General features: G+C 43.8%; 1 protein-coding gene across 1 annotated transcript in view; it reads left to right on the top strand.

Moving 5' to 3' along the window:
• The window catches only part of LOC147028562 (multifunctional procollagen lysine hydroxylase and glycosyltransferase LH3-like), a 106504-nt gene that overhangs the window by 9065 nt on the left and 74013 nt on the right, over nucleotides 1-23426 (top strand). Inside the window, exons 2-5 of the mRNA XM_085879087.1 lie at nucleotides 6480-6574; nucleotides 18195-18331; nucleotides 20205-20368; nucleotides 20494-20606. Of these exons, the coding sequence (XP_085735213.1) occupies nucleotides 6480-6574; nucleotides 18195-18331; nucleotides 20205-20368; nucleotides 20494-20606 (509 nt within the window). The remainder of the gene's footprint in view (nucleotides 1-6479; nucleotides 6575-18194; nucleotides 18332-20204; nucleotides 20369-20493; nucleotides 20607-23426) is intronic.

The raw sequence follows: 23426 nt of genomic DNA, 5'->3' as shown, positions 1-23426 counted from the left end.
TGAACCCGGCACGGTCCCCGAAACAACTACAGCCGCTACTCGGCTTTCTTTCTTCTGTCGCCTTCGTCGTCGCCATTCAACCCACGCACACCTGCGTGTTACGACGCACACAGTCCACTCCATCACATTCACACCGGGAGATGCGGCTGCGTGCTCCCGCATGCCAACCGACATCTCCCTTACATACCGCTCTCTCACACACACGGTCTCCCTTGCATTCGGCCGTTCACTCACGTATGCCATTTTCCTCACACAAACCATACCACTTACACACGCGGGGGCACTCGCCCGCGGTGCCTCACTCATACACCGTGCCTCACTCACACACGCGGTCTCTTCCACACACCGTGCCCCACTCATAAACGCGGGGGCACTCAACCGCGGTTCCTCATCCACACACGGTGCCTCACCCACACACGCGGGGGCACTCACCCGCGGTGCCTCACTCATACAGGCCGTTTCACTCACACCCACGGCCTCTTCCACACACGGTGCCTCATCCACACACGGCGTGCTGGGAAGCACGTACTCCGGCACCATCGCCACCACACCACTCACACACGGGGTCGCTTCCACACACGGTGCCGCACTCACACCTTGCACCACACACACAGGGACAACCACACTGGGGATTCGTGTCCCCACAAGGGTCTCCGGGGCCTTTATACCCCCCAAGCTCTCCGTGCACCTGTCCACAGCACTCGTCCCCTCAACCTCGCAAAGCACGACCGAACTCACCTGGTCGTGACTTGCCTCAAGGGGGCATACTCCCTCCCCTCGTTCCTGGAGGAGGCCATCCAGGTGCTCGCACTGGGTCTCTACCCAGTCCGCCAGCTCACCCCCATTATCCTCCACTACCTCTGTGTTTGTGTGTGCGTCACTTACCCCGTCTTCCTCGTGTAGTCTTTCCTCTATTTTTTCTATCTCCCGTGTCTCTGCCAACTCTTCACCCTTTACCTCCCTTGTCTCAACTATTATTTCCTTTGTCACGGCCTTCATGCCCGCCTGCAGGCATCGGCCCATGTTCTGCGTCTCACCCCGGAGCTTTTTCATTTCTTCCTTCATGTGCTGTGTATTCGCATCCATCGTCGTTTTCACTTCATTTGTATTTGTATCCATCTTTTCATCCATTTTTTTTGTGTATTCGCATCCATCTTTTCGTTCATGCCTTTCATTTCCGCATTCATTTGTGCCAGCATGGTGAATAGCTGGGCCATGTCGGATGCACTCAGCTGAGCCGTTTCGGCAGGGGTTGGGGAAGGGTTTTGGTGGAGAGGGGGGGGGGGAGGTGTCATACACCGCGGCCGCTGCCGCACCTTTTTCGGGCTCTGGGCTCAGTTGGGGGAGTTCATGTTCCTGCACAATCAACATTTCCTTCACGGGGATTTCATCCTGAGCCATGGATTCTACACATTCTACATCCATTTCTAATACCCCCGGCTCCCGCTCGCCTTGAGACGCCATCTTGCTTCTCGTGAAGGGTTAATTTGAATCGCTCGTAATTTGGAGGGAATCGGGGGTCGCTTCTCTCACCCCTGGACCGATTCCCGTGAATTTCGCCGGAGACAGGAGAGCCCGTTTTCCTGTTCTCCGATACCAGTGCCGCGAGGAGGGCGATGAATTTGTATCCCACTCCTGACACCAGTGTTGCGGATTCGCGCCCGCCGGCGTGCTGACGGCCACGTAACTCGAATCGCGGCACGTCGCCCACCGGACGGACAATCCAGTCGTGACCCTCTCGGACTAACGCCGGGAACCAGTCACGGGTGGACCTTTCGGTCTCACCGCGATCGAGCCAATCAGCCCCCGCGTGGGATAGGGTTGCTCGCCGAATTCGACCTACCTAAGTACCCACGCGGAGGGTAGACCGGGCGATCGCACCTCTCCGCAGGTCGACTTTGGACACGGGCCACTTAAGCGACCCGTTCCGTACTTATCAGAATAACCGAGCGGTGTTATCGTCGACCTCGACGGTTCGATTAATTATCGGGCGTATTCAGCCCACTACCAACCCTTTACGTGAAGCAAGATGGGGATTCAATGGAGGAAAAGACGAAGCGAAGCGGGAGAACAGTTCAATAATAAAGCACATTTATTCGCGGCACACGGGAAGCACACATATTCAATTCCACCAAAAGCACACAAAAAAAAGAAAACACAATTCCATTTACACAAAAAGCAAATGTAAAAGCGAAGACAATGCAGAGCTAATACCGACTACCGAGCACACGGCAACACTTATACAATTCTACTTCACAGACGGCGCCGACAACACATACCCAAAACCAAGGAAAAGAATACCCCCAAGAATGAGGCGGGCCTGAGGCCGAGACCGGGTCGCGCCTACCCGTCTGGTGATGAGACGCGGAGCGGCGATGGCGCCTCACTCCGCGGGCCTCGCGGACAGTGTCTGGCAGGGGGTGGGAAAGGGGCCTCCTTGGTCGCACTATCTCAGCGCGGGGGGAAACAGGAGGGGGTTGCTGATGCTCGGGGTATAGAGGATCTTCATTATCCCTGGTGTGCGTCTCCACCTCGGCCAGGTCGCGCTGTCGGCCTCCCTCGGGCGTGCAGCTCCCGGCACCGACGCGAGCACCCCCTCGTCTGCCTTCGCCGCTGCCGCCTCTCCGCCTCTGGACTCTCCGACTCTGGACTCTTCTTTTGACTCTCCTCCTCTCCCCGTTGGACTCGCCTCTGGACTCTCCGACCGACTCTCTTCAGCTTCTCCAGCTACTGCAGGCTTCGGGCTCCAGACTTCCACACTGCTCTGACTGACGAACACGGTCCTTTTATCCCCCCTCGTTCGACTCTCTGGACTGACGAACACGGTCCTTTTATCCCCCCGTAGCTTCGCCTTTGACCCCCTCCCTTTGACCTTTCACCTCGCTCCCCATTGGCCCGAGAAAAAGTGGGCGTGAAGGCTTTTTGATCCACAAATTTGCATATATCGATCGTCCTGGAGGCGGGGCCAAATCGCCCCTCGCTCACCGATTGGACGGCAAAAAGTGGGCGTGTGTCGTTTTTGATCCGTTTTTGAAGCACAAAATCCGTGATTTTGTACACGCTGTTCGACGCGCGCTCTGCACGAGTCCAACACCGGTACCCACAGCGGGGCAAGAACGGTGGCGATGCTACGGTTGCGAGGTGTGACGGGAAGGTCGTGGCGGTTGTGGTGAAGCGGCGTTGTGGTTGGTGGTTGATGTTGTGGTTGTGATCATGGCGGTTGGTCCAAAATAAAGATAGTAAAAGAAAAACGGCTATCCTGAAGAGTCGCAGCACGCATATATGACATGTATTCCCACTAGACAACGGGTTTGGGCCTAACTCCACATGCACTTACCGAGATACCTCACCTAAGGGACCTGAATGGTGGTTTGCGAATTTGGTAACCACAACAATATATATATATATATATATATATATATATATATATATATATATATATATATATATATATATATATATATATATATATATATATATATATATATATATATATATATATATATTATATATATTATATATATATATTGTTGCGGATTCGCGCCCGCCGGCGTGCGGACGGCCACGTAACTCGAATCGCGGCACGTCGCCCACCGGACGGACCCTCTCGGTCTAACGTGACCCTCTCGGTCACAATCCAGTCGTGACCCTCTCGGACTAACGCCGGGAACTAGTCACGGGTGGACCTTTCGGTCTCACCGCGATCGTGCCAATCGGCCCCCGCGTGGGATAGGGTTGCTCGCCAAATTCGACCTACCTAAGTACCCACACGGAGGGTAGACCGGGCAATCGCACCTCGCCGCAGGTCGACTTCGGACACGGGCCACTTTAAGCGACCCGTTCCGTACTATCGGGATAACCGAGCGGTGTTATTCGTCGGCCTCGACGGTTCGATTAATTATCGGGCGTTTTAGCCCACGACCAACCCTTTACGTGAAGCAAGATGGAGATTCAATAGAGGAAAAGACGAAGCGAAGCGGGAAAACAGTTCAACAATAAGCACATTTATTTCGCGATGAACGGAAAGCACACATATACAATTCCACCAAAAGCACATGTAAAAGAAGAAGACAATGCAATATTACACAAAAAGCAAATGCAACAATGCAGATCTAACCGACTACCGGGCACACGGCAACACTTATACAATTTTACTTCACAGACGGCGTCGACAACACATATTCCCAAAGCAAAAGAAAAGAGAACCACCCTCAAGGATGAGGCGGGCCTGGGGCCGAGACCGGGTCGGGCCTACCCGTCTGATGATGAGACGCAGAGCGGCGGCGGCGCCTCAACTCCGCGGGCCTCGCGGACAGTGTCTGGTAGGGGGTGGGAAAGAGGCCCCCTTTGTCGCACTATCTCAGCGCGGGGGGAAACAGGAAGGGGTTGCTGATGCTCGGGGGAAGGAGGATATCACCCTGTCTCGGGTCCCGCGGCGAGCGTCTCCTCCTCGGCCTCGGTCGCGTTGCTGGCCTCTCCCTGTGCAGCTCCCGGCACCGACGCGAGCACCCCCTCGTCCGCCTTCGCCGCCGTCACCTCTCCACGGCTCCGTCTACTCGCCCTCTCCGTCTCCTCTCTTGGCTCGTCCCAACTCTTCACTCTTGACTTCTCCCACTTCTTTCCAGCTCCACCGACGACTCTCTTGAACTCCGCACAACTCTAACTGCCTTGACTGACGAACGCAGCCGTTTATATAAGCCCCATGGCTTCGCTCTTTCACCCTTGACCCTCTGCCTCCGACCCTTCACCTCTCTAACTGGCTCCCCATTGGCCCGAGGAAAAGTGGGCGTGAATGCTTTTTGATCCATGAATTTGCATATAGCGACCGCCCTCCAACGCCCTGGAGGCGGGGCCAAATCGCCCCTCGCTCACCGATTGGACGGAACAAAAGTGGGCGTGAGTCGTTTTTGATCCGTTTTCTGCAGAAAGTCCGTGATGTTTTTGAATACGCTGCTCGGTGCGCGCCCTGCACGAGTCCAGTATCGGTGCCCACGAGTGGCGCGAGATGGTGTGGATGCGATGGTGGCGAGTTGTGACGGTAAAGGTCGTGGCGGTTGTGGTGAAGCGGCGTTGTGGTTGGTTGTTGTTGTGAAGCGGCGTTGTGGTTGGTGGTTGTTGTTGTGAAGCGGCGTTGTGGTTGGTGGTGGTAATAATGGCGGCTGGTCCAAAATAAAGATAGTAAAAGAAAAACGGCTATCCTGAAGAGTCGCAGCCCGCATGAATGACATTTATTCCCTCTAGACAACGGGTTTGGGCCTAACTACACATATACTTAGAGATATCTCACCTAAGGGACCTGAATGGTGGTTTGCGAATTTGGTCAACCACAACAATATATATATATATATATATATATATATATATATATATATATATATATATATATATATATATATATATATATATATATATATATATACCGGGCGTAGTGGCGTGCGCCTGTAATCCGGCTACTCGGAGGCTTGGGTTGGAGGATCGCTTGAGGACGGGGGCTCTGCACTGGGCAGGGTGTAGAGCAGCCTGGAATCATGGTGAAATCCAAATCCTGATCCCTGTGTCGTAAGAGGCGACCAGGGTTGCGTCAGGAAGGGCATCCGGCGTAAAACCTGTGCCAAATCAGTATGCGGATCATAACGGATGATCCGCTGTGGCGACCCCTAACGGGAGCAGCCGAAAGATGAACAACAACATATATATATATATATATATATATATATATATATATATATATATATATATATATATATATATATATATATATATATATATATATATATATATATATATATATATATATATATATATATATATATATATATATATATAATTTTTTTTTTTTTTTTTAGAAATGAGGATACCATTTACTGGTTTCTATGTCATGAAGTTCAAACCTTTTCTATCTAATCAAATATAAAATTGTAGCCCAATACAAATGTCCCTTGCTTGTTAATACTTGGTTGTTCCTGTGTCATTACACTATTATGAGACTGGTGTGTGTTGAGGATTATTATAATAAACATTTTAATCAAACTATGTGCTCATGACATTAACATCTGTCCTGACTTTCAGATGTTTGATGATGCTCCCTCATTCTTGGTGAAGGAAAGGCATTTTTGAGATTCTAACCAGTAACTTTGTTGCCATGCTTATAGATACTTTGTCATCTGCCAGTCTTGTACAATACATTGCAAAAAAAATACTGCATTTCCAATTTATGATTGCTCGTTCCACATACATGATTGAATGTTTCCACCTCGGTTGAGTTGTACTTTTATTTTTCTGTTTCCTCCATGGTCTCGTCCTAACCTGAACTCTCCATCACATTCCAGTGTGATCTTCATCACCCTTTAATGTGGCATGTGGTCACCGTGCTGTAACTTGCCATTTCTCCTTTTTATTTTGCTTCTTTTTTGTACGAGAATTTAAAAAGAGTTTAACTTTCTCCACTTCCACTCAATTCCTTCACCACCTCCCGACAGAGAGTGAGCTTCTTGTCATCACGGTCGCAACAGACCCCACAGATGGCTTTAAACGATTCATGCAAACAGCCAAGGACTTTAACTACACCGTCAAGGTATGCCTGTGTGGTTTTGTGAGTTAGAATGAGTGTGCTTGATTCGAAACTAAAGTGAAGGTCTGAGCTCGAGCATCCGGAGAACATTTAAATTTAAGGTTGGTTGTTTTTTTTGTATCAACTCTGTTATGTCGCTAATGATGGGAATAAAGATGTACAGTCTGTCGTTAGAAGGATTGGTATTTATTGCACACTTTGCAAGCATACTCGGAGAACTCCAAGGGAATGCAAGAGTAAAAATTGGATGTTTGGGTGATTAAAACACCCCTTTTGAAGATAATTAACGGCCTTATTTAATTATATCCTTTATCAGGCGATCCCCGAACACCTCGCTTTAGATGGGGTCTAAAGGCGCATCCTCGGTTCCCTTGCTGGGTTCATAATTCACCATTTTTAGCCACGTCTCGTGTAGCGAACGCTGGCTCTAAGAGAGCTCCGCGTTGTTGTTGTTGTTCTTCTTCTGGTGAAGACAAAACCTTTAGGATGCGGCTCTTTTATATACAGGATCCGGATCTCCTTAAATCCTAAACACCTGTACGCATCCTCACATTGAGGGTGCCTTTTGAGAGCGTCTCTCATGAACTTTTAAATATATTCGGACATTTGCTTTAAAGTTTCGAAAAGTTCATGTTACTATTTAAAGATTATTCCATTTAATGTGTTGTAATTTCTTAAATACACGATTTTCTCGTCATGAACAGGAGCCTCCATGACGGATCTCGATATTGGCTCCATCAAGGCACGTGACGAAATATCAGAAGTTGTTGTTGTTATTGCCTTTAGGATGCGGCTCTTGGACACATTTGTCCTTGTGTTTTTTTTAGCCTGCTTAACAATGGCTTGACTTGGAACAGGCCGCAACGCTTTCTTAACGATAGTTTTTTTTTTTCTTCACTTTTCTCACTCGTATCACTTGATGCCGGATATTCACACCCATGAATCACTGGATACATCCTTTTTGTAAGTGATATAGTTTTCAAGTTAGGAGCTTGGAGCGATTTCATGCATTATATGATGGGATTTTTTTTTTTTCCACGATCTACTCTCACAGGCTAATTCAAGTATATAAGAGAAATATAATTTGAGTTTGGAGGATTGGATACCATGGACTAAATAACTCGATCTGGAGTGAAATCTGAAAATGTTAAGAAATTGGCGATGTTCAGTTTTTTGCGGGGAAATGCCATTACCAATCAGCTTGCTATCGCTTGCCAAACCAGCCGTTCCTTTTCAACCATTTAATGGGAGTGCTTTATTGAGTGCTTAAGCCGCTTGCCGAGCAGTCGACAGCAAGGCAGTTTGTGTCCCGATCGGGATGTACAGTTGGCAGATGCTACAAGGTAGAGGTACACATGGGTAGATTTGGATCTGTAAATGGACTCTCCATGGGTGTGTGGGCATGCTGCATGCTTGGTTGTGGGTGCTTTGGGGCAAAGTTTCATCCCATAATCTTATGATGATGGGTGTTGGAGGTTTTAACTTTTAACCTCAAAAGCATACGAGCGTAATTGCGTACAAAAACAAAAGCGTAATTGGTTATTTTATATGAAGCGGGTTTGTTTCACAAAGCTTGCACGAAGCAAAACAACATACTTTGGGAACACTGGGAACCTTATTCATACAAAATCAGTGTTATTTGCCCAATATAAGTGTTTTTATCACAATAACTTGTTCTGACCCTGTTTTTTGTCCATTTACCAATTCCAATGCAAAAACGCATGTTTTCATCAAATAGTTTGTATTTTAGCTTGTACTAAGCAAAACATCACACAAGTATTACATTCAAAGTACACCACCCCCATGCAAAATAAATAAATAACAAATCCTCCAGTGCGCAACATTGCCGGGGCGACGTTGGTGCCGGGCAATGCCACTGTACAGCACATGGAGATGGAATTGGGAGGGAGCGGTGAACAATAATTGATTGATTGTATAATTTAAATCAATAAATATTGATCGTAAAATAATTATTTCCTCAATCAATTGGCTAATAGCATACTAAAACCACCGCTGTTTCATCCGAATCTGTAACATTTTGAAAATTAAGTAATTCATCGAAAAATGAATAATTAATCGATTGATAAATCAAAAATACCCTTTATAGCCATTTCACTTGTTCACTCTAGTGTCCAAATTTCAGCTTCCTCGCTCAAAAGGTGCCTGAGATATTGCCAAGATGAGAAATAAAATAAATAGATAATAATTAAGTAATTAATCTCAACTATATGTATGTTACTTAATTGATTAATCAAGAAATAAAAAAATATATATTTGCCAAAATACATCTTGACTTTTGTCCCCAAATTTCAGCTTCCTAGCTCAAAGGATGGCTAAGATATCGCCCGGACAAACAACCAGACATCGTTAAGAAAAATAACCCTAACCCTAACAAATTCAATGGTTTTCACATTTATATAACGCATTAGTTTTACAAATTTCCATTGAAATACTCGGGTATTTCTGTCTAGGACTCGAGGTTACGCACTGCCATCTACCGGACGGCCGTCATTGGCTGTCTTGAGGCACGTGTGTGGGGGGGGGGGGGGACACCGGAGACGTGGTAGACACCGGGGACATTTCAAACTCTGTGCAATTGTATACAGCGCACGCGCTGTAATAAGAGATAATAACAAGAAAAAGACATCGTGTGGAGCCTGATACTTGAAAAATCCATAAAACAAATTTGACCTCAAAAATAATTGGTGGTTGAATTCAGTGACCTGAAATGCAACTCCTCTTCAAATTTCAAGTCAATTGGATGAAAATTGACAATTTTAGAAACTTGGCCTATGTTGACCTCATAAATAATTGGTGGTTGAATTCAGTGACATGATATGCAAATCCTCTTCGAATTTCAAGTCAATGGGATGAAAATTGAGGATTTTAGAAATGCCAGCTTCGTTGTCGATCTTTGGCCTATGTTGACCTTTTGGTCGATGTTCACCTCAAAAATAATTGGCTGGTTGAATTCAGTCACCTAAAATATAAATCCTCTTCAAATTTCAAGTCAATCAGATGAAAATTGAGGATTTTAGAAATCTCACCTTAGTTGTTGACCTCAAAAATAATTGGCTGGTTGAATTAAGTGACCTGAAGTATAAATCCTCTTCAAATTTCAACTCGATCGGATGAAAATTGAGGATTTTAGAAATGTAATAGATTTGTTGACGTTTGGCATATATTAACCTTTTGACTTCAAAAACAACAGGCTTCTTGTTTCTGAGAAACTCCAGCATGTGGTGAAGTTTTGTGAAGATTGGTCAAATTGTGACCTATAGTCGATTGACAGACAGACAGACAGAATAACAAAATCAACTGACAAATTTACTTGAAAAATCTTTGATTTTTGCATGTCACAAAAAACAAACAAGTACAGGGACATTCAAAGTACACCACCCCCACGCCAAATAAAAAAAATAACAAATCCTCCAGCGTGCGACATCGCCAGGACCTTTTCGGCACCCAGCGATGCTGCCTTGCACCACAGGGAGTCGGAATTGGAAGTGATCAGTGTACAATAATTCATTCGTTAATTGATTAATTGCATAATTAAAATAAATAAATAATAATCGTGAAATAATTGATTTCTTGATCAATTGAATATGAGCATACCTTAAACCACCACTGTTTTTGAATCTGTAACTTTTTGAAAATTAAGTAATTAATCAAAAAATTAAACAATTAATTGATGAATCAATAAATCAAAAGTACGCTTTTTAGCCAAATCACTTTCTCACTGTCATGTCGCAGATATCGGCTTCCAAGCCCTATGTATGTATGTATGTGTGTGTATATATATGTATATATATATATATATATGTATATATATATATGTATATATATATATATATATATATATATATATATATATATATATATATATTGTTGACGAAATTTGCAAACCACCATTCAGGTCCCTTAGGTGAGATATCTCTAAGTATATGTGTAGTTAGGCCCAAACCCGTTGTTTAGAGGGAATAAATGTCATTCATTCGGGCTGCGACCCCTCTAGATAGCCGTTTTTCTTTTACTATCTTTATTTTGGACCAGCCGCCATTACTACCATGACTACCACCACCAACCACGTCTCAACAGCCATCACACAACAACCACCAACCGCAACGCCGCTTCACAACAACAGCCACGACCTTTACCGTCACAACTCGCCCTCGCAACCATCGCATCACCACCATTCCCGCGCCGCTTGTGGGCACCGATACTGGACTCGTGCAGAGCGCGCACCGAGCAGCGGGTGCAGAGGCACCAGCCTTTCCGAAGCAATCGGATCAAAAACGACTCACGCCCACTTCTGTTCCGTCCTATCGGCGAGCGTGGGGCGATTTGGCCCCGCCTCCAGGTGCGTCGGAGTGTGGTCGCTATATGCAGATTCGCGGATCAAAAAGCATTCACGCCCACTTTTCTTCTGTCCAATGGGGAGCCAGCCAGAGGTAAAGGGTCGAAGGTGAAGGAGCGAGGCCACGGGGGCTATAAAGGGCCGCATTCGCTCGCCGAACAGTTCAGTTCGGAGTTGAGTTGGGAGTTGGTGGAGTCGAGTTGAGTTGGGAAGAAGAAGAAGGAGTTGAGTTGGGAAGTCAGTGAAGAGAAGAGTCGGAGAAAGCAGTTGGACGGAGCTGTGGAGAGGTGGCGGCGGCGAAGGCAGTCGAGGGGGCGCTCGTGTCAGAGTCGGGGAGCTGCGGAGAGGGGAGGCCGATAACGCGACCGAGGTCGCGGTGGAGACGCTCGTCGTGGGACCCGAACCAGCGAGATATTCTCATCCCCCCCGAGCATCAACAACCCCCTCCTGTTTCCCCCCGCGCTGAGATAGTGCGAGAAGGGGGCCCCGTTCCCACCGCATACCAGGCAGTCCCAGCGAGGCCCGCGGAATCGGGGCGCCACCGCCATTTTGCGGCTCATCACCAGACGGGTAGGCTCGACGCGGTCTCGGCCCCAGGCCTGTCTGCCCCCCTCATCGTGGAGGGTGGTACCTTTTTCTTTTGCTTTGAGTATATGTGTTGGCGGCGCCGTCTGTGAAGTAAAACTGTATAAGTGTTGCCGTGTGCTCGGAAGTCGGTGGTAGATCTGCATTGTGTTTTGCTTTTACATTTGCTTTTTGTGCATTATTGTGTGTTTCTTCTTCTTTTACATTTGCTTTTGGTGTATAATTGTATATGTGTGCTTTCCGTTTGCCGCGGAATAAATGTGCTTTATGTTGAACTGTTTTTCCCGTTTCGCTTCGTCTTTTCTCTAATTGAATCTCCATCTTACTTCACGTAAAGGGTTGGTCGTGGGCTAAAACGCCCGATAATTAATCGAACCGTCGAGGTTGACTATAACACCGCTCGGTTATCCCGATAGTACGGAACGGGTCGCTTAAAGTGGCCCGTGTCCGAAGTCGACCTGCGGCGAGGTGCGATCGCCCGGTCTACCCTCCGTGTGGGTACTTAGGTAGGTCGAATTTGGCGAGCAACCCTATCCCACGCGGGGGGCCGATTGGCACGATCATGGTGAGGCCGAAAGGCCCACCCGTGACTAGTTCCCGGCGTCAGTCCGAGAGGGTCACGACGGGATTGTCCGTCCGGTGGGCGACGTGCCGCGATTCGAGTTACGTGGCCGCTCGCACGCCGGCGGGCGCGAATCCGCAACTATATATATATATATATATATATATATATATATATATATATATATATATATATATATATATATATATATATATATATATATATATATATACACACGGCTGAGATATTGCCAGGATGAGAAATAAAATAAATAAGTTATTAATAATTAATTGATTATTCAAATAATAAAAATATGCCATTTTGCCAAAGCTCGTCTTCACTTTTGTCCACAAATTTTAGCTTCCTCGCTCAAAGAATGGCTGAGATATTGCCCGGACAAGCAAGAAGAAAATAATTAATTGATTAATCAACGAATCAAAAATACTCTTTTTTTTTTTTGCCAAATCGCTTGGTCACTGTCATGTCCAAATATCAGCTTCCGAGCTCAAGAGGTGCTTGAGATATTGCCCAGATGAGAAAGAAAATAGACAAGTAATTAATAAATTGATAATAAAGTAATTAATCCATAAATTGATTAATAAAAAAAATTAAGTCTTTGCAAAAGCAGATAGATCTTCCCTTTTGGCCCCAAAATTTCAGCTTTCTAGCTCAAAGGATAGCTGAGAAATCGCCCGGACAAACAAATAAAAACAAAAACCAATGTCACCCGCAGGGTGACCCTTTTCTTGCCAAAAGGTGACCACGTGTGACTTCTTTAAGGTCACACTGAGGTGAAGAGCTGCTATCCACCAGGAGCGACTCCTTGAGGAATATCTGCCTACGAGAGATTCTGATGAGAATCGTTCTACAGAGTAACCATGAAAAAATATGCGTTTGCCTCATAACGTCACCAAATGACATCACAATGTCTCAAGCTTGACATATCTAGAAAGCACTCATCGAGGTGTTCAATTTGAGGTACTACACGATATGGTTCCTAAAACTTGAAAATTTGACCTTGGGGTCAAATATGTTTGACCTCAGGCGCTAATCATGAAGGTCAAGGTCAATCGCCACCAAAAAACTAATCAGCTGAGCACCAGACCATATACTACATTCCCATAAAGTTTGGAGATGATTCGATTCAAATTACTCAAAAAATAAGGGTTTCGTCGACCTCCATGATTTACCGCAAAGTGACCTTGACCTTTGACCTTGACCTTTATGTGTGCTGAAGGGTATTCTAATAATACTACGATATGTACTCACAAGAGTTTCCGATGAGAATTGTGCTCTACAGAGTGATATAAAGGTGAAAAATCCAATGATTACAGACAAACAAACTAGCCCGAACATCAGCCATAGGCTGAAGGTTATCTTGCCAAAAACAAAAATATTTATATCGTCAATGACGTCGGCAAAAGATTCTGTCATCAAATTATAGCATATCTGAAAAGCATTCTTCTTGGGCTTCAATTTGAGGTACTACTCGATATTGTTCGTCAAAGATTTAAAAATGACCTTCATGATCGTCAACTTCGACCTTAGGCGCTAACCATGAACGTCAAAGCCGATCGCCACCAAAAACTAATCAGCTGAGCGCCTATCGATTATACTATATATCCACCAAGTTTGGAGATGATCCGATAAAAATTACTCAAAAGTTAAGGGTTTCGTTGATTTTGATGTTTGACCTTCTGGTGACCTTGACCTTTGACCTTGACCTTCAGCTTTTTGTGTCGATAGCTATTGCGCTCACATGTATACATATCAAGTTTGAGAGTGATTGCACGAAAACTGTGATCTACAGAGCTCGTTGAAACTTGAAAATAAATTGTAACAAAAAAATAAATACACAAACAAACCGACGAAAAAACAGATCTTGCAAAATGCTCTGCGTTTGGCAAGATAAAAAAAAAACCCAATGTCACCCCCAGGGTGACCAGTATCTTGCCAAAATGTGAACATGAGTGACTTATTTATTCGATTAAAGTTACTCAAAAAAATAAGGGTTTCGTCGACCTTGATGCTTGACCTTTTTGTGACCTTGACCTTTGACCTTGACCTTTATATTTTCGTACGGTTAATGGTATCTCTCCAGGACCGTTGTACATGAAATATCAAGAGATTTTGATGAGAACTGAGGAAATAAAATTTTCATGAAAAATCCGTTTTTTCGTCATGACGTCATAGCGTCAAACTTTTGACAGATCTGGAAAGCACTTATCAAGCACTTTCATATGAGGTAGAACTCGATATGGTATCTAAGATTTCAAAATTTGACCTTGGGGTCAAAAATTTTCGACCTCCAGCGCTAACCATGAAGGTCAAGGCCGATCGCCACCAAAAATTAATCAGCTGAGCGCCAGACCATGAACTATATTCCCATGAAGTTTGAAGACAATCCGATCAAAATTACGCAAAAAATAAGGGTTTCGTCGACTCCCCTGATTTGCGACAAAGTGACCTTGACCTTGAAAATTTTATGCGCTGAAAGGGACCTCTATAGGACTCTGATATGCGAAGTTACAAAAATTTCCAATGATAACAGTGCTCTGCAGAGTGATCGATACGTGATTACAGACAAATAAAAAAATAAACCAATGTCACCCGCAGGGTGACCCGTATCTTGCCAAAAGGTGACCACGTGTGACTTCTTTAAGGTCACACTGAGGTGAACAGAGCTGCTATCCACCAGGAGCGACTCCTTGAGGAATATCTGCATACGAGAGATTCCAATGAGAATCGTTCTACAGAGAAACCATGAAAAATATGCGTTCGCCTCATAACGTCACCAAACGACGTCATAATGTCTCAAGCTTGACAGATCGAGAAAGCACTCATCGAGGTGTTCAATTTGAGGTACTACACGATATGGTTCCTAAAACTTGAAAATTTGACCTTGGGGTCAAAATATTTCCACCTTAGGCGCTAACCATGAAGGTCAAGGCCGATCGCCACCAAAAACTAATCAGCTGAGCGCCAGACCATAAACAACATTCCCATAAAGTTTGGAGATGATTCTGTTAAAATTACTCAAAAAACAAGGGTTTCGGCGACCTCTATGATTTACCGCAAAGTGACCTTGACCTTTGACCTTGACCTTGACCTTTATGTGTGCTGAAGGGTATTGTAATAATACTACGATATGTGTACCCACAAGAGTTTCCGATGAGAAATTGTGCTCTACAGAGTGATATAAAGGTGAAAAATCTAATGATTACAGACAAACAAACAAAAAAAAACGTACCAAGTAACACATCTTGCAAAAACGAAGTTTTGGCAAGATAAAAACATACAAGCTGACTAACATATCTTGCAAAAACTTCGTTTTGGCAAAATAACAAGTGAAAAATCCCTCATGGACTGACACTTGGCAAAACAGAACAAGAAAAATAACAATCAGAGATTGCAGACCCTCGCCAAGACTTGTTTTGTGTGGAGTGTTGTGTGGTGCTTGTGTAATTTTGGGTGGCGTTTGTGTACTCGTGTGTTACGTAATTGATAAGAGATATAATTAGAACTGCCACTTTATAAGTGTTGGCAATGATGACTGGTTCAGTCATTTCAGAGAAAATTTTTGAAGGTTAAAAAAAAAAAACAATATAGCTTCCGATTCATGTGACCGATGACGTCATCATCATTTTTTTTTTTGTGGACCATTTCATCCCTAGATGACCCTCAAAAATTTTCATGCTGATTGGATGTAGCGTTCTGCATATGCAATTATGATGTCATAACGAAGTCACCTATGACATCATCAAAAAATCACATTCATTCCCCATGAGGAGTACTTGCTATGTACCAAGTTTCAATTTTTCCTCTGCCGTTTCAGTGATACAGAGGTCCAAAGTTTTTCTTCCCGTTTTTCCCACATGGCTCCCACACCACGTGACCTATGACGTCATAATTATAATTAAAACATTCTACATGAGTAGTCGCACCAATGGTGAAAATTTTGTCTCAATCCGACAAGCAGTTGTGGAGAAATACACGAAAGTTCTGTGTGGACAAACAAACAAACAAATGAAAAATCACTCATCGAGTGACAACTTGGCAAAACAGGATAAAGTAGAATGGCACTCGTTAGAGCGCATACCTCTGACAGGTGGAACAATTCACGTTTTGTAGACCACTGATGGGCTGGATCCGAACCAAAATCCAATGCGCTTGTTCATGCCACCTATTCAACTCATCCACCTTGTTTTGTCATAACTCATACACATCCTTTTGAGATAATAGTGATAAATTTTGGTATTGGCCCTATCTATCAATTTTAGAAATTAGGCCTGTGTTGAACTTTTGACCTTAAAAATAATTGGTAGTTGAATTCAGCAACCTGACATGTAAATGTTCTCCAAATTTCAACTCAATCGGATGAAAATTGAGGATTTAGAAAATTTGGTCCAAATTGGCCTTTTGGCCAATGTTTACCCCCAAAATTAATTGGTGTTTGAATTCAGCAACCTGACATGAAAATGCTCTTCAAATTTCAAGTCAATTGGATGAAAATTGAAGATTTTAGAAAATTTGGCCTATTGGCCAATGTAGACCTTTTAGCCTATGTTTACCTCAAAATTCATAGATGGTTGAATTCATTGACCTGATATGCAAATCCTGTTCAAATTTCAAGTCAATTAGATGAAAATTGAGGATTTTAGAAAATTTGACCCAAATTGGACTATTGGCCTATGTAGACCTTTTCGGACGACCGAATTTTACGAAGCTTTAATGCAGGACCGTCGCAGGGTCGGTGACATCAATCAATGAAAATTTCAGAACGATCGGTTGAGCGGTTTGGCCTGGTGAGCAGACACACACACACACACACACACACACACACACACACACACACACACACACACACACACACACACACACACACACACACACACACACACACACACACACACACGCACGCAAACAAAAGGAGGTGATCAACATACTTGTCAAAAAAAAATTGGCGGGCCAAGTAACAAACAAACATGAAAAATAACTCCTAGAGTGACACTTGGCAAAACAGCACAAAGTAGAATGGCACTCAGTAGAGCGCTTACCTCTGCCAGGTTTGAATTTTCTCTCTTCCATAAAACTACACACATAATTTCAATAAAACTTGACCGCAACCTTCATCACCCATTTTGTTTGTTCACCAAAGTTTGTTCACGGAATTAAAAAAAAAAAAAAAAATTGGGATCTAAGGTGGTTTGAGTGACTGTTGCTCCTGATCCAGGTCGTGCAGTTCTATTTTTATTATTATTTATTCTATGACAATAGAAAAAAGCGGTTCGAATGAAGTGTGACACACAGACGGATGGACACGTCTTCTTTTAGTAATAGTTAATATTGCCATCTACAACTACTAGGACAACTTTTATGCCTCCGCCAACGAAATAGCCGGAGGCATGATGTTTTCAGGTTGAACATCTGGCTGTCCATCCTTGTGTCCGTGATAGGGTTTTCATTACCGCAATAACTTACAAACAGCTCAAGGGATCCAAGTCAAACTTGGTACAAGTATGTACTGCATACTGATGTAAAGATGAACTGATTAGATGACGGCATCAAGAGATCAAAGGTCATAGTCCGTGATAGATCCCTTCAGCCGTTCTTAAATTATTGCAGTAACGAAAACCTCAGTCAAACTTGGTACAAGTGTGTATATGATGTATACATAAACTGATTAGATTATGGGGTCAAGAGGTCAAAGGTCATGTCAGGTAAAAATCTGATATTTGAGAACAGCTGAAAGGATTTAAATCAAACTTGGTACAAGTATGGATAATGATGTAATAATGTTGGCGGAGGCATATCTGTCGATGTTGCGACGTTGAAGAGTGCCGTTCTCTTTAGAGATGTTTCTCATATGATAACAGGGAATCAGATTTATTTTCAGCTGTGGAAGTGATTTGTTCTTAAAATGTATCTTAATTCTTTGGAAAGTGGATCATCGTGCCACTTCGGTTCTTTGCATCTCTCATTAAAAAAATCCTCGGTCACCCTTTGTTGCTGGGGATCCTTCAGAAATAAGTACAAAAGATACTCCTCACCACACCACACCATGTATCAATTTATATCTGAATCTTGCGTCCTATTTTCTCATTCGATAACTGCACCAGGTCCTGGGGATGGAGGAAGTCTGGAAGGGTGGTGATGTTCTTCGGACTCTCGGTGGGGGACAGAAGGTTCGCTTTCTCCGGAAGGAAATGGAGAGAATCGGTCCAAGGGATGATCTCATCATCTTGTTTGTTGATAGGTGGGAAAGGTTGGGGTGGACCTTCTTCACTTCACATATTCCTCTTTTCTCTGTTCTCATAATCTCTTTTATGTTTTATTTCCACTCTCCATGAGCATTTTGCTCACTTGTCTAATTGCTGTGTTATGTACAAGGGAAGGTATTTTTATGGATGTTTAATCCTGATTTCGTTTTTGAATGTATGCACGAGTAACCCCTTCCTCATATCGGACATACATACTCGAGTCTCACGGGAATAAATATTCGTTATAAATGGATTGTATTGTGCAGCAAAATAATATTGATAGAAACAATCTGTCAAACGAGTTTGGAGAAATAAATTGTTCTGTGCTATCAGGTAGTGAAGCTCTGCCCCTCTAAGAATTCCCCTTCCCTAAGCCTCAAAAACAAGGAACAAAGACATAAAATGTCATAGCCCCTGTTGTTTTAGTAATTTTTCTGGACAGAGTTAAAGGGCTAACCTATATTTATTTACAACTACAATGTCCGACCAGTGGGCCATCTTTGATCAGATCACAAAATAAAGTTAGGTGCAAGTGTATGCCCTCATGTACTACTGTGTCACGTTTGAACAAAATCGGACCATGCATATCCAATAAATAGTTGGGGATGTGTTTGATACCGTTTTTGGGGGGGTTTTTTTTTTTTACAACTAAAATGTCCGCCAGTTTACCAGTCGGCCATCTTTGATCAGATCACAGAATAAAGTAAGGTGCACGTGTATGCCATCATATAACTTGTTTGTGCCATGTTTGAACAAAATCGAACCATCTATGTCTGATAAATATTTGGGGACACATTAAAGTAACAAAATGGCTGCCAGTTGGCCATCTTGGATCTAATTTTGGAAAGAAAAAAAATGGCATGCTTATGTAAGCCGTCATTCATTATTATCTGTGTGCCAAGTTTGAACAAGATCGGTAAATGCATGTCCGAGAAATGATTGAGGATGTGTTCGATTACCCGGTTATTGTTTTTTACAACTAAAATGGCTGCCAGTCGGCCATCTTTGATTGCATTGCGGAAAAAAATGATGTGCATATGTATATCATAATGTGCTGTCTTTGTGCTAAATACGAATAAAATCAGTTCGTACATGTCCGAGATATGGTGCGGACGCACGGACACGGAAATCGAGACTAAATCCATGAGTCCCCGATTCAGGCTAAGTTCAGCAAGCAATTGCGGCGGTATTTAGGATTATTCTTTTTCTGGTGTATACAGCATCAAGGAAAGCATGCTGATGAATTGGCCTGATCAAATAAGCAGAAACTTCTCTGCGAAGTCACAAGTGGCTCATCCTTTTAACAATGTAGTTCTCAATAATGCTCGAGCTTTGTGAAGTGAAGGTATTTTAAACTCCTTATTTTATTGCTTTTTCAACACTTTTGCCTCCCCAGGCCCCAGAAGGTCGGGGCTACCTACATTTATCGGACTACCTACATTCATTCAGTAACATTGATTTTTGTCTTCCCAAGTCTATGTTTTCAGCACCCTTTGACTCATTTTTCTCTTCCCGTTTTTTTTCTCTCCTCTGTTGAACCAACTCCCACACTCTCTCCTCTCATGCTCTCCTTCCAATGCTTCAATATCGTAGATAATTGCCTTCTCTTTATTTTTCCATTACTCCTGAGAAGCTTTATTAATCTCGAGAAGGCTGCAGCAGTTGTCCTTTAAAAAAAAATCTATTCTTGCTGTTTTGTCTGTGTCCCTTGCTCACGTGTTTTTGTACACGCTGCTGATTGGAGGTGCCTGGCTCTTGCTCATGAGTCAACCTCTTCATAAATAACGCTATATCGTTGCTCAATATGTTGACAAAAGGAATTGGACAAAGTTACAACTTTATCTTCCTTTTTCTCACCCTTGGATGTAGCTACGATGTGATCTTTGCAAGCAGCCCTCATGAGCTGCTCAAGAAGTTCCAGCAAAGCGGACATCGCCTCGTGTTCTCGGCTGAAGCATTTGTATGGCCGGATGCCAGGCTACGGGACAGTTACCCAGCTGTCCGTATGGGGAAACGGTATCTCAACTCTGGCGGTGAGACCCAAATTAATTGTGGCATTGCTTCAGAAATTTCATTCAGAAAGAATATTGTACTGTTCAATAACATCTCATGTGGTGTATGTACTGTGTTGTGCTCTGCATCCTTCTGCTGTGTGTAGCATTTATCGGACTTGCGTCAGACGTGCACTCGATGGTGGGGCGTTGGGAGGGAGAGGATGATGATGATGATCAACTTTTCTATACACAGCTCTATCTGGATTCCTCTGTGCGGGTATGATTATAGAGAGTTCAAACCAGTTGGGTGTGGAAGACAATGAAGGGATGAGAAATGAAAGCTATTGGATTATCAAATTGAAATATAGACCTGAAGAATGGTACAAAGATGTATATAAGGGTAATTGTTTGTTTTTAACAAAGTAGCATTAAACAGGGAAGAAAGCAATTGCACCATGGCTAAATAATGGAGTACAATTGACCAATCAACAAGCCTTGCAACGAGGTTCTAGAATAAAATAAAACAAAGAAGTGTTCATCTTTTTTCAAGGCTTTGCTGAGTCTACAGCCACTCGGACTCTTACTTTTGTATGTGGGCTTGTACTTTGATCAATATTGATGATATAGAAGTTCATTACACATCGCTAGACTCAGCTACGAGGAGCGGCTGAAGGAGACAGGACTTTACACACAAGAAAGGAGGCGGTTGCGAGGAGATATGATAGAGATGTTTGACATGGTGAAAGGTATACACAAAATAAGTGCAAAATAATTATTTAGCGGAGTAGGCAGTGATAGGATCAGGGGCCATGGCCTGAGAGTAAAGAAGAGGAAAGTGAAGGTGGTAGTGAGGTAGGGGTATTTTACTCAGAGAGTAGTTAATGCATGGAATGGTTTCCCTGGAAGGGTAGTGGCAGCAGAAACACCAGATAAGTTTAAATTGGAGTTGCGTAGGTACCTAGAAGTATTGCAGATAGAGGGGTACAGGAATGTTGGCAGGACTTTTAGGTAGCTTGAGCATTGATGGGTGATTGTGTGCTTGTGTACAGAGTGTTGTTTGTGGGAGGGTCTCATCAAGGGGTGTTGAGTGGTTGATGTGTTTTTTTTACCCAAGACCGTCTTCACTCATGCATGCCCCCTCTCCTGGAAAGAAAAAGAAACTATACAAAAAATGTTCAATTTTTTTAGTGTTTTTTTTTTTAATAATACTTTAAAAAATAAGCTCGAATGAGCTAAGATCCTCGTCCTCTTAATGATGGTCATAAAAACGAATATGACGTCATTGTGATGTTTCAGGTTTGCGATAAATTATTATCTGTGCTAATGCCCGGCTGGATTCCCGTAAACAAAATTCAAACGGCTTGCCTAGTTTTGGAGATAATGGTATAGGCGATTTCTATTAGCGGCGATATTATGACGTCAACTTTTTTTCTAGGAAAAATTTCCAAAATCGGAGATAGTTACTGCCTGCGCGTGGACTTTCTGCATATACATGGCAAGTTTCACAAAGATCCGATGAAAACTCTGCGTTGTGAAACAAAAAATAAGAATGACGTCATAAAAATTGATATGACGCCATAGTGATGTATCATATGTGCGGTAATTCATCTCTGCTAATGCCCTGTTTGATTCCTGTAAACAGAATTCAAAAAGCTTGCCTAGTTTTGGAGATAATTTTTTAGGCGATTTCCATTAGCGGAGATATTTTGACGTCATAACTTTTTTTTTTTCTAGGAGGAATTTTCAAAATCGGAGATCGTTACTGTCTGTGCAGGGTATTTTTACAAATATATGCGAAGTTTCAATGAAAACTGTAGGCTGTGAAACAAAAATGTCCACAAGAACAACAACGTGAGTAAGACTTCGAGATCCTCCACGAGGATCTAAAAACATTTTGTACTTTTCTTGTTTTGGTCTGGTGTTGATAAATTGGTGCAGTGTTGACGTGGCTCAGGCATGATGGGCCAAATGGCCTCCACCTGCATCTAATTTCCTTGTGTATCCTTGTGTATCCTTGTGTAACCTTGTATCTCCAAATCCTGAACAGAATAAACCTCACCTTGTCGACAGATGTTGTACTGTTCTGGACATACAAACTGAAAACAAATTATTCTAATGGCTCTATAAATGAAGGAGAGATGCTGAACGTTTCCCCTAGTTCAGCAACTGCCACAGGGAATGTTTCTGTCCACTGCCAGCTTCAAGACCTTCACTTTGCCCTTGCCATAGAAGGCACTTACTGAAACGGTGGATTCCAAGCAGTGCTTTGCATACAGCCTCTCCTGTGTTGTCTCTCACCGACTTCACATTGATTGGGTGCTTTTTCGTCTGTCCTGTGTGGAAATACATGGATGCTATGATCCTATCACAAAGTGCAACAGCCAGGACAAATGTGTCTGTGTCTGGGCTTTTGACCATAATGTGATAGGAGTGAATTGCAGCATACATGCAGTGAAGAAAGATCATTTTGTCAGCCTCCTCATCATTACAGCTAAGTTTGGGAATCAGCTCAACACACACTGCATTGCTAACCCTCCTGATGCAATGACACGAGAAGACATGTGCCAAAAACAAACTTCACATCTCCAAGGATACTACAATCAGTCACGTCCCAACACTTGAATAAGAAGTGAATTAATTCATCCTTATTAGGCCCATGAGAGAGAAAATTTTTGAGAGACTCTCTCTCTCTCTCTCTCTCTCTCTCTCTCTCTCTCTCTCTCTCTCTCTCTCTCTCTCTCTCTCTCTCTCTCTCTCTCGCGCTCTCGCTCTCTCGCTCTCTCGCGCTCTCGCGCTCTCGCTCTCTCGCGCTCTCGCTCTCTCGCGCTCTCGCTCTCTCGCGCTCTCGCTCTCTCGCGCTCTCGCTCTCTCGCTCTCTCGCGCTCTCGCTCTCTCGCGCTCTCGCTCTCTCGCGCTCTCGCTCTCTCGCGCTCTCGCTCTCTCTCGCGCTCTCTCTCTCTCGCGCTCTCGCTCTCTCTCTCGCGCTCTCTCTCTCTCGCGCTCTCTCTCTCTCGCGCTCTCGCGCTCTCGCGCTCTCTCTCTCTCTCTCTCTCTCTCTCTCTCTCTCTCTCTCTCTCTCTCTCTCTCTCGCGCTCTC

The sequence above is a fragment of the Eptatretus burgeri genome, chromosome 4 (genome assembly GCF_056783735.1).
Source record: "Eptatretus burgeri isolate ZD-2024b chromosome 4, Ebu_testis_v1, whole genome shotgun sequence".
NCBI classification, from domain to species: domain Eukaryota; kingdom Metazoa; phylum Chordata; class Myxini; order Myxiniformes; family Myxinidae; genus Eptatretus; species Eptatretus burgeri.
Note: the sequence above shows the minus strand (reverse complement) of the source record. Positions and strands in the feature narration are given on the sequence as shown.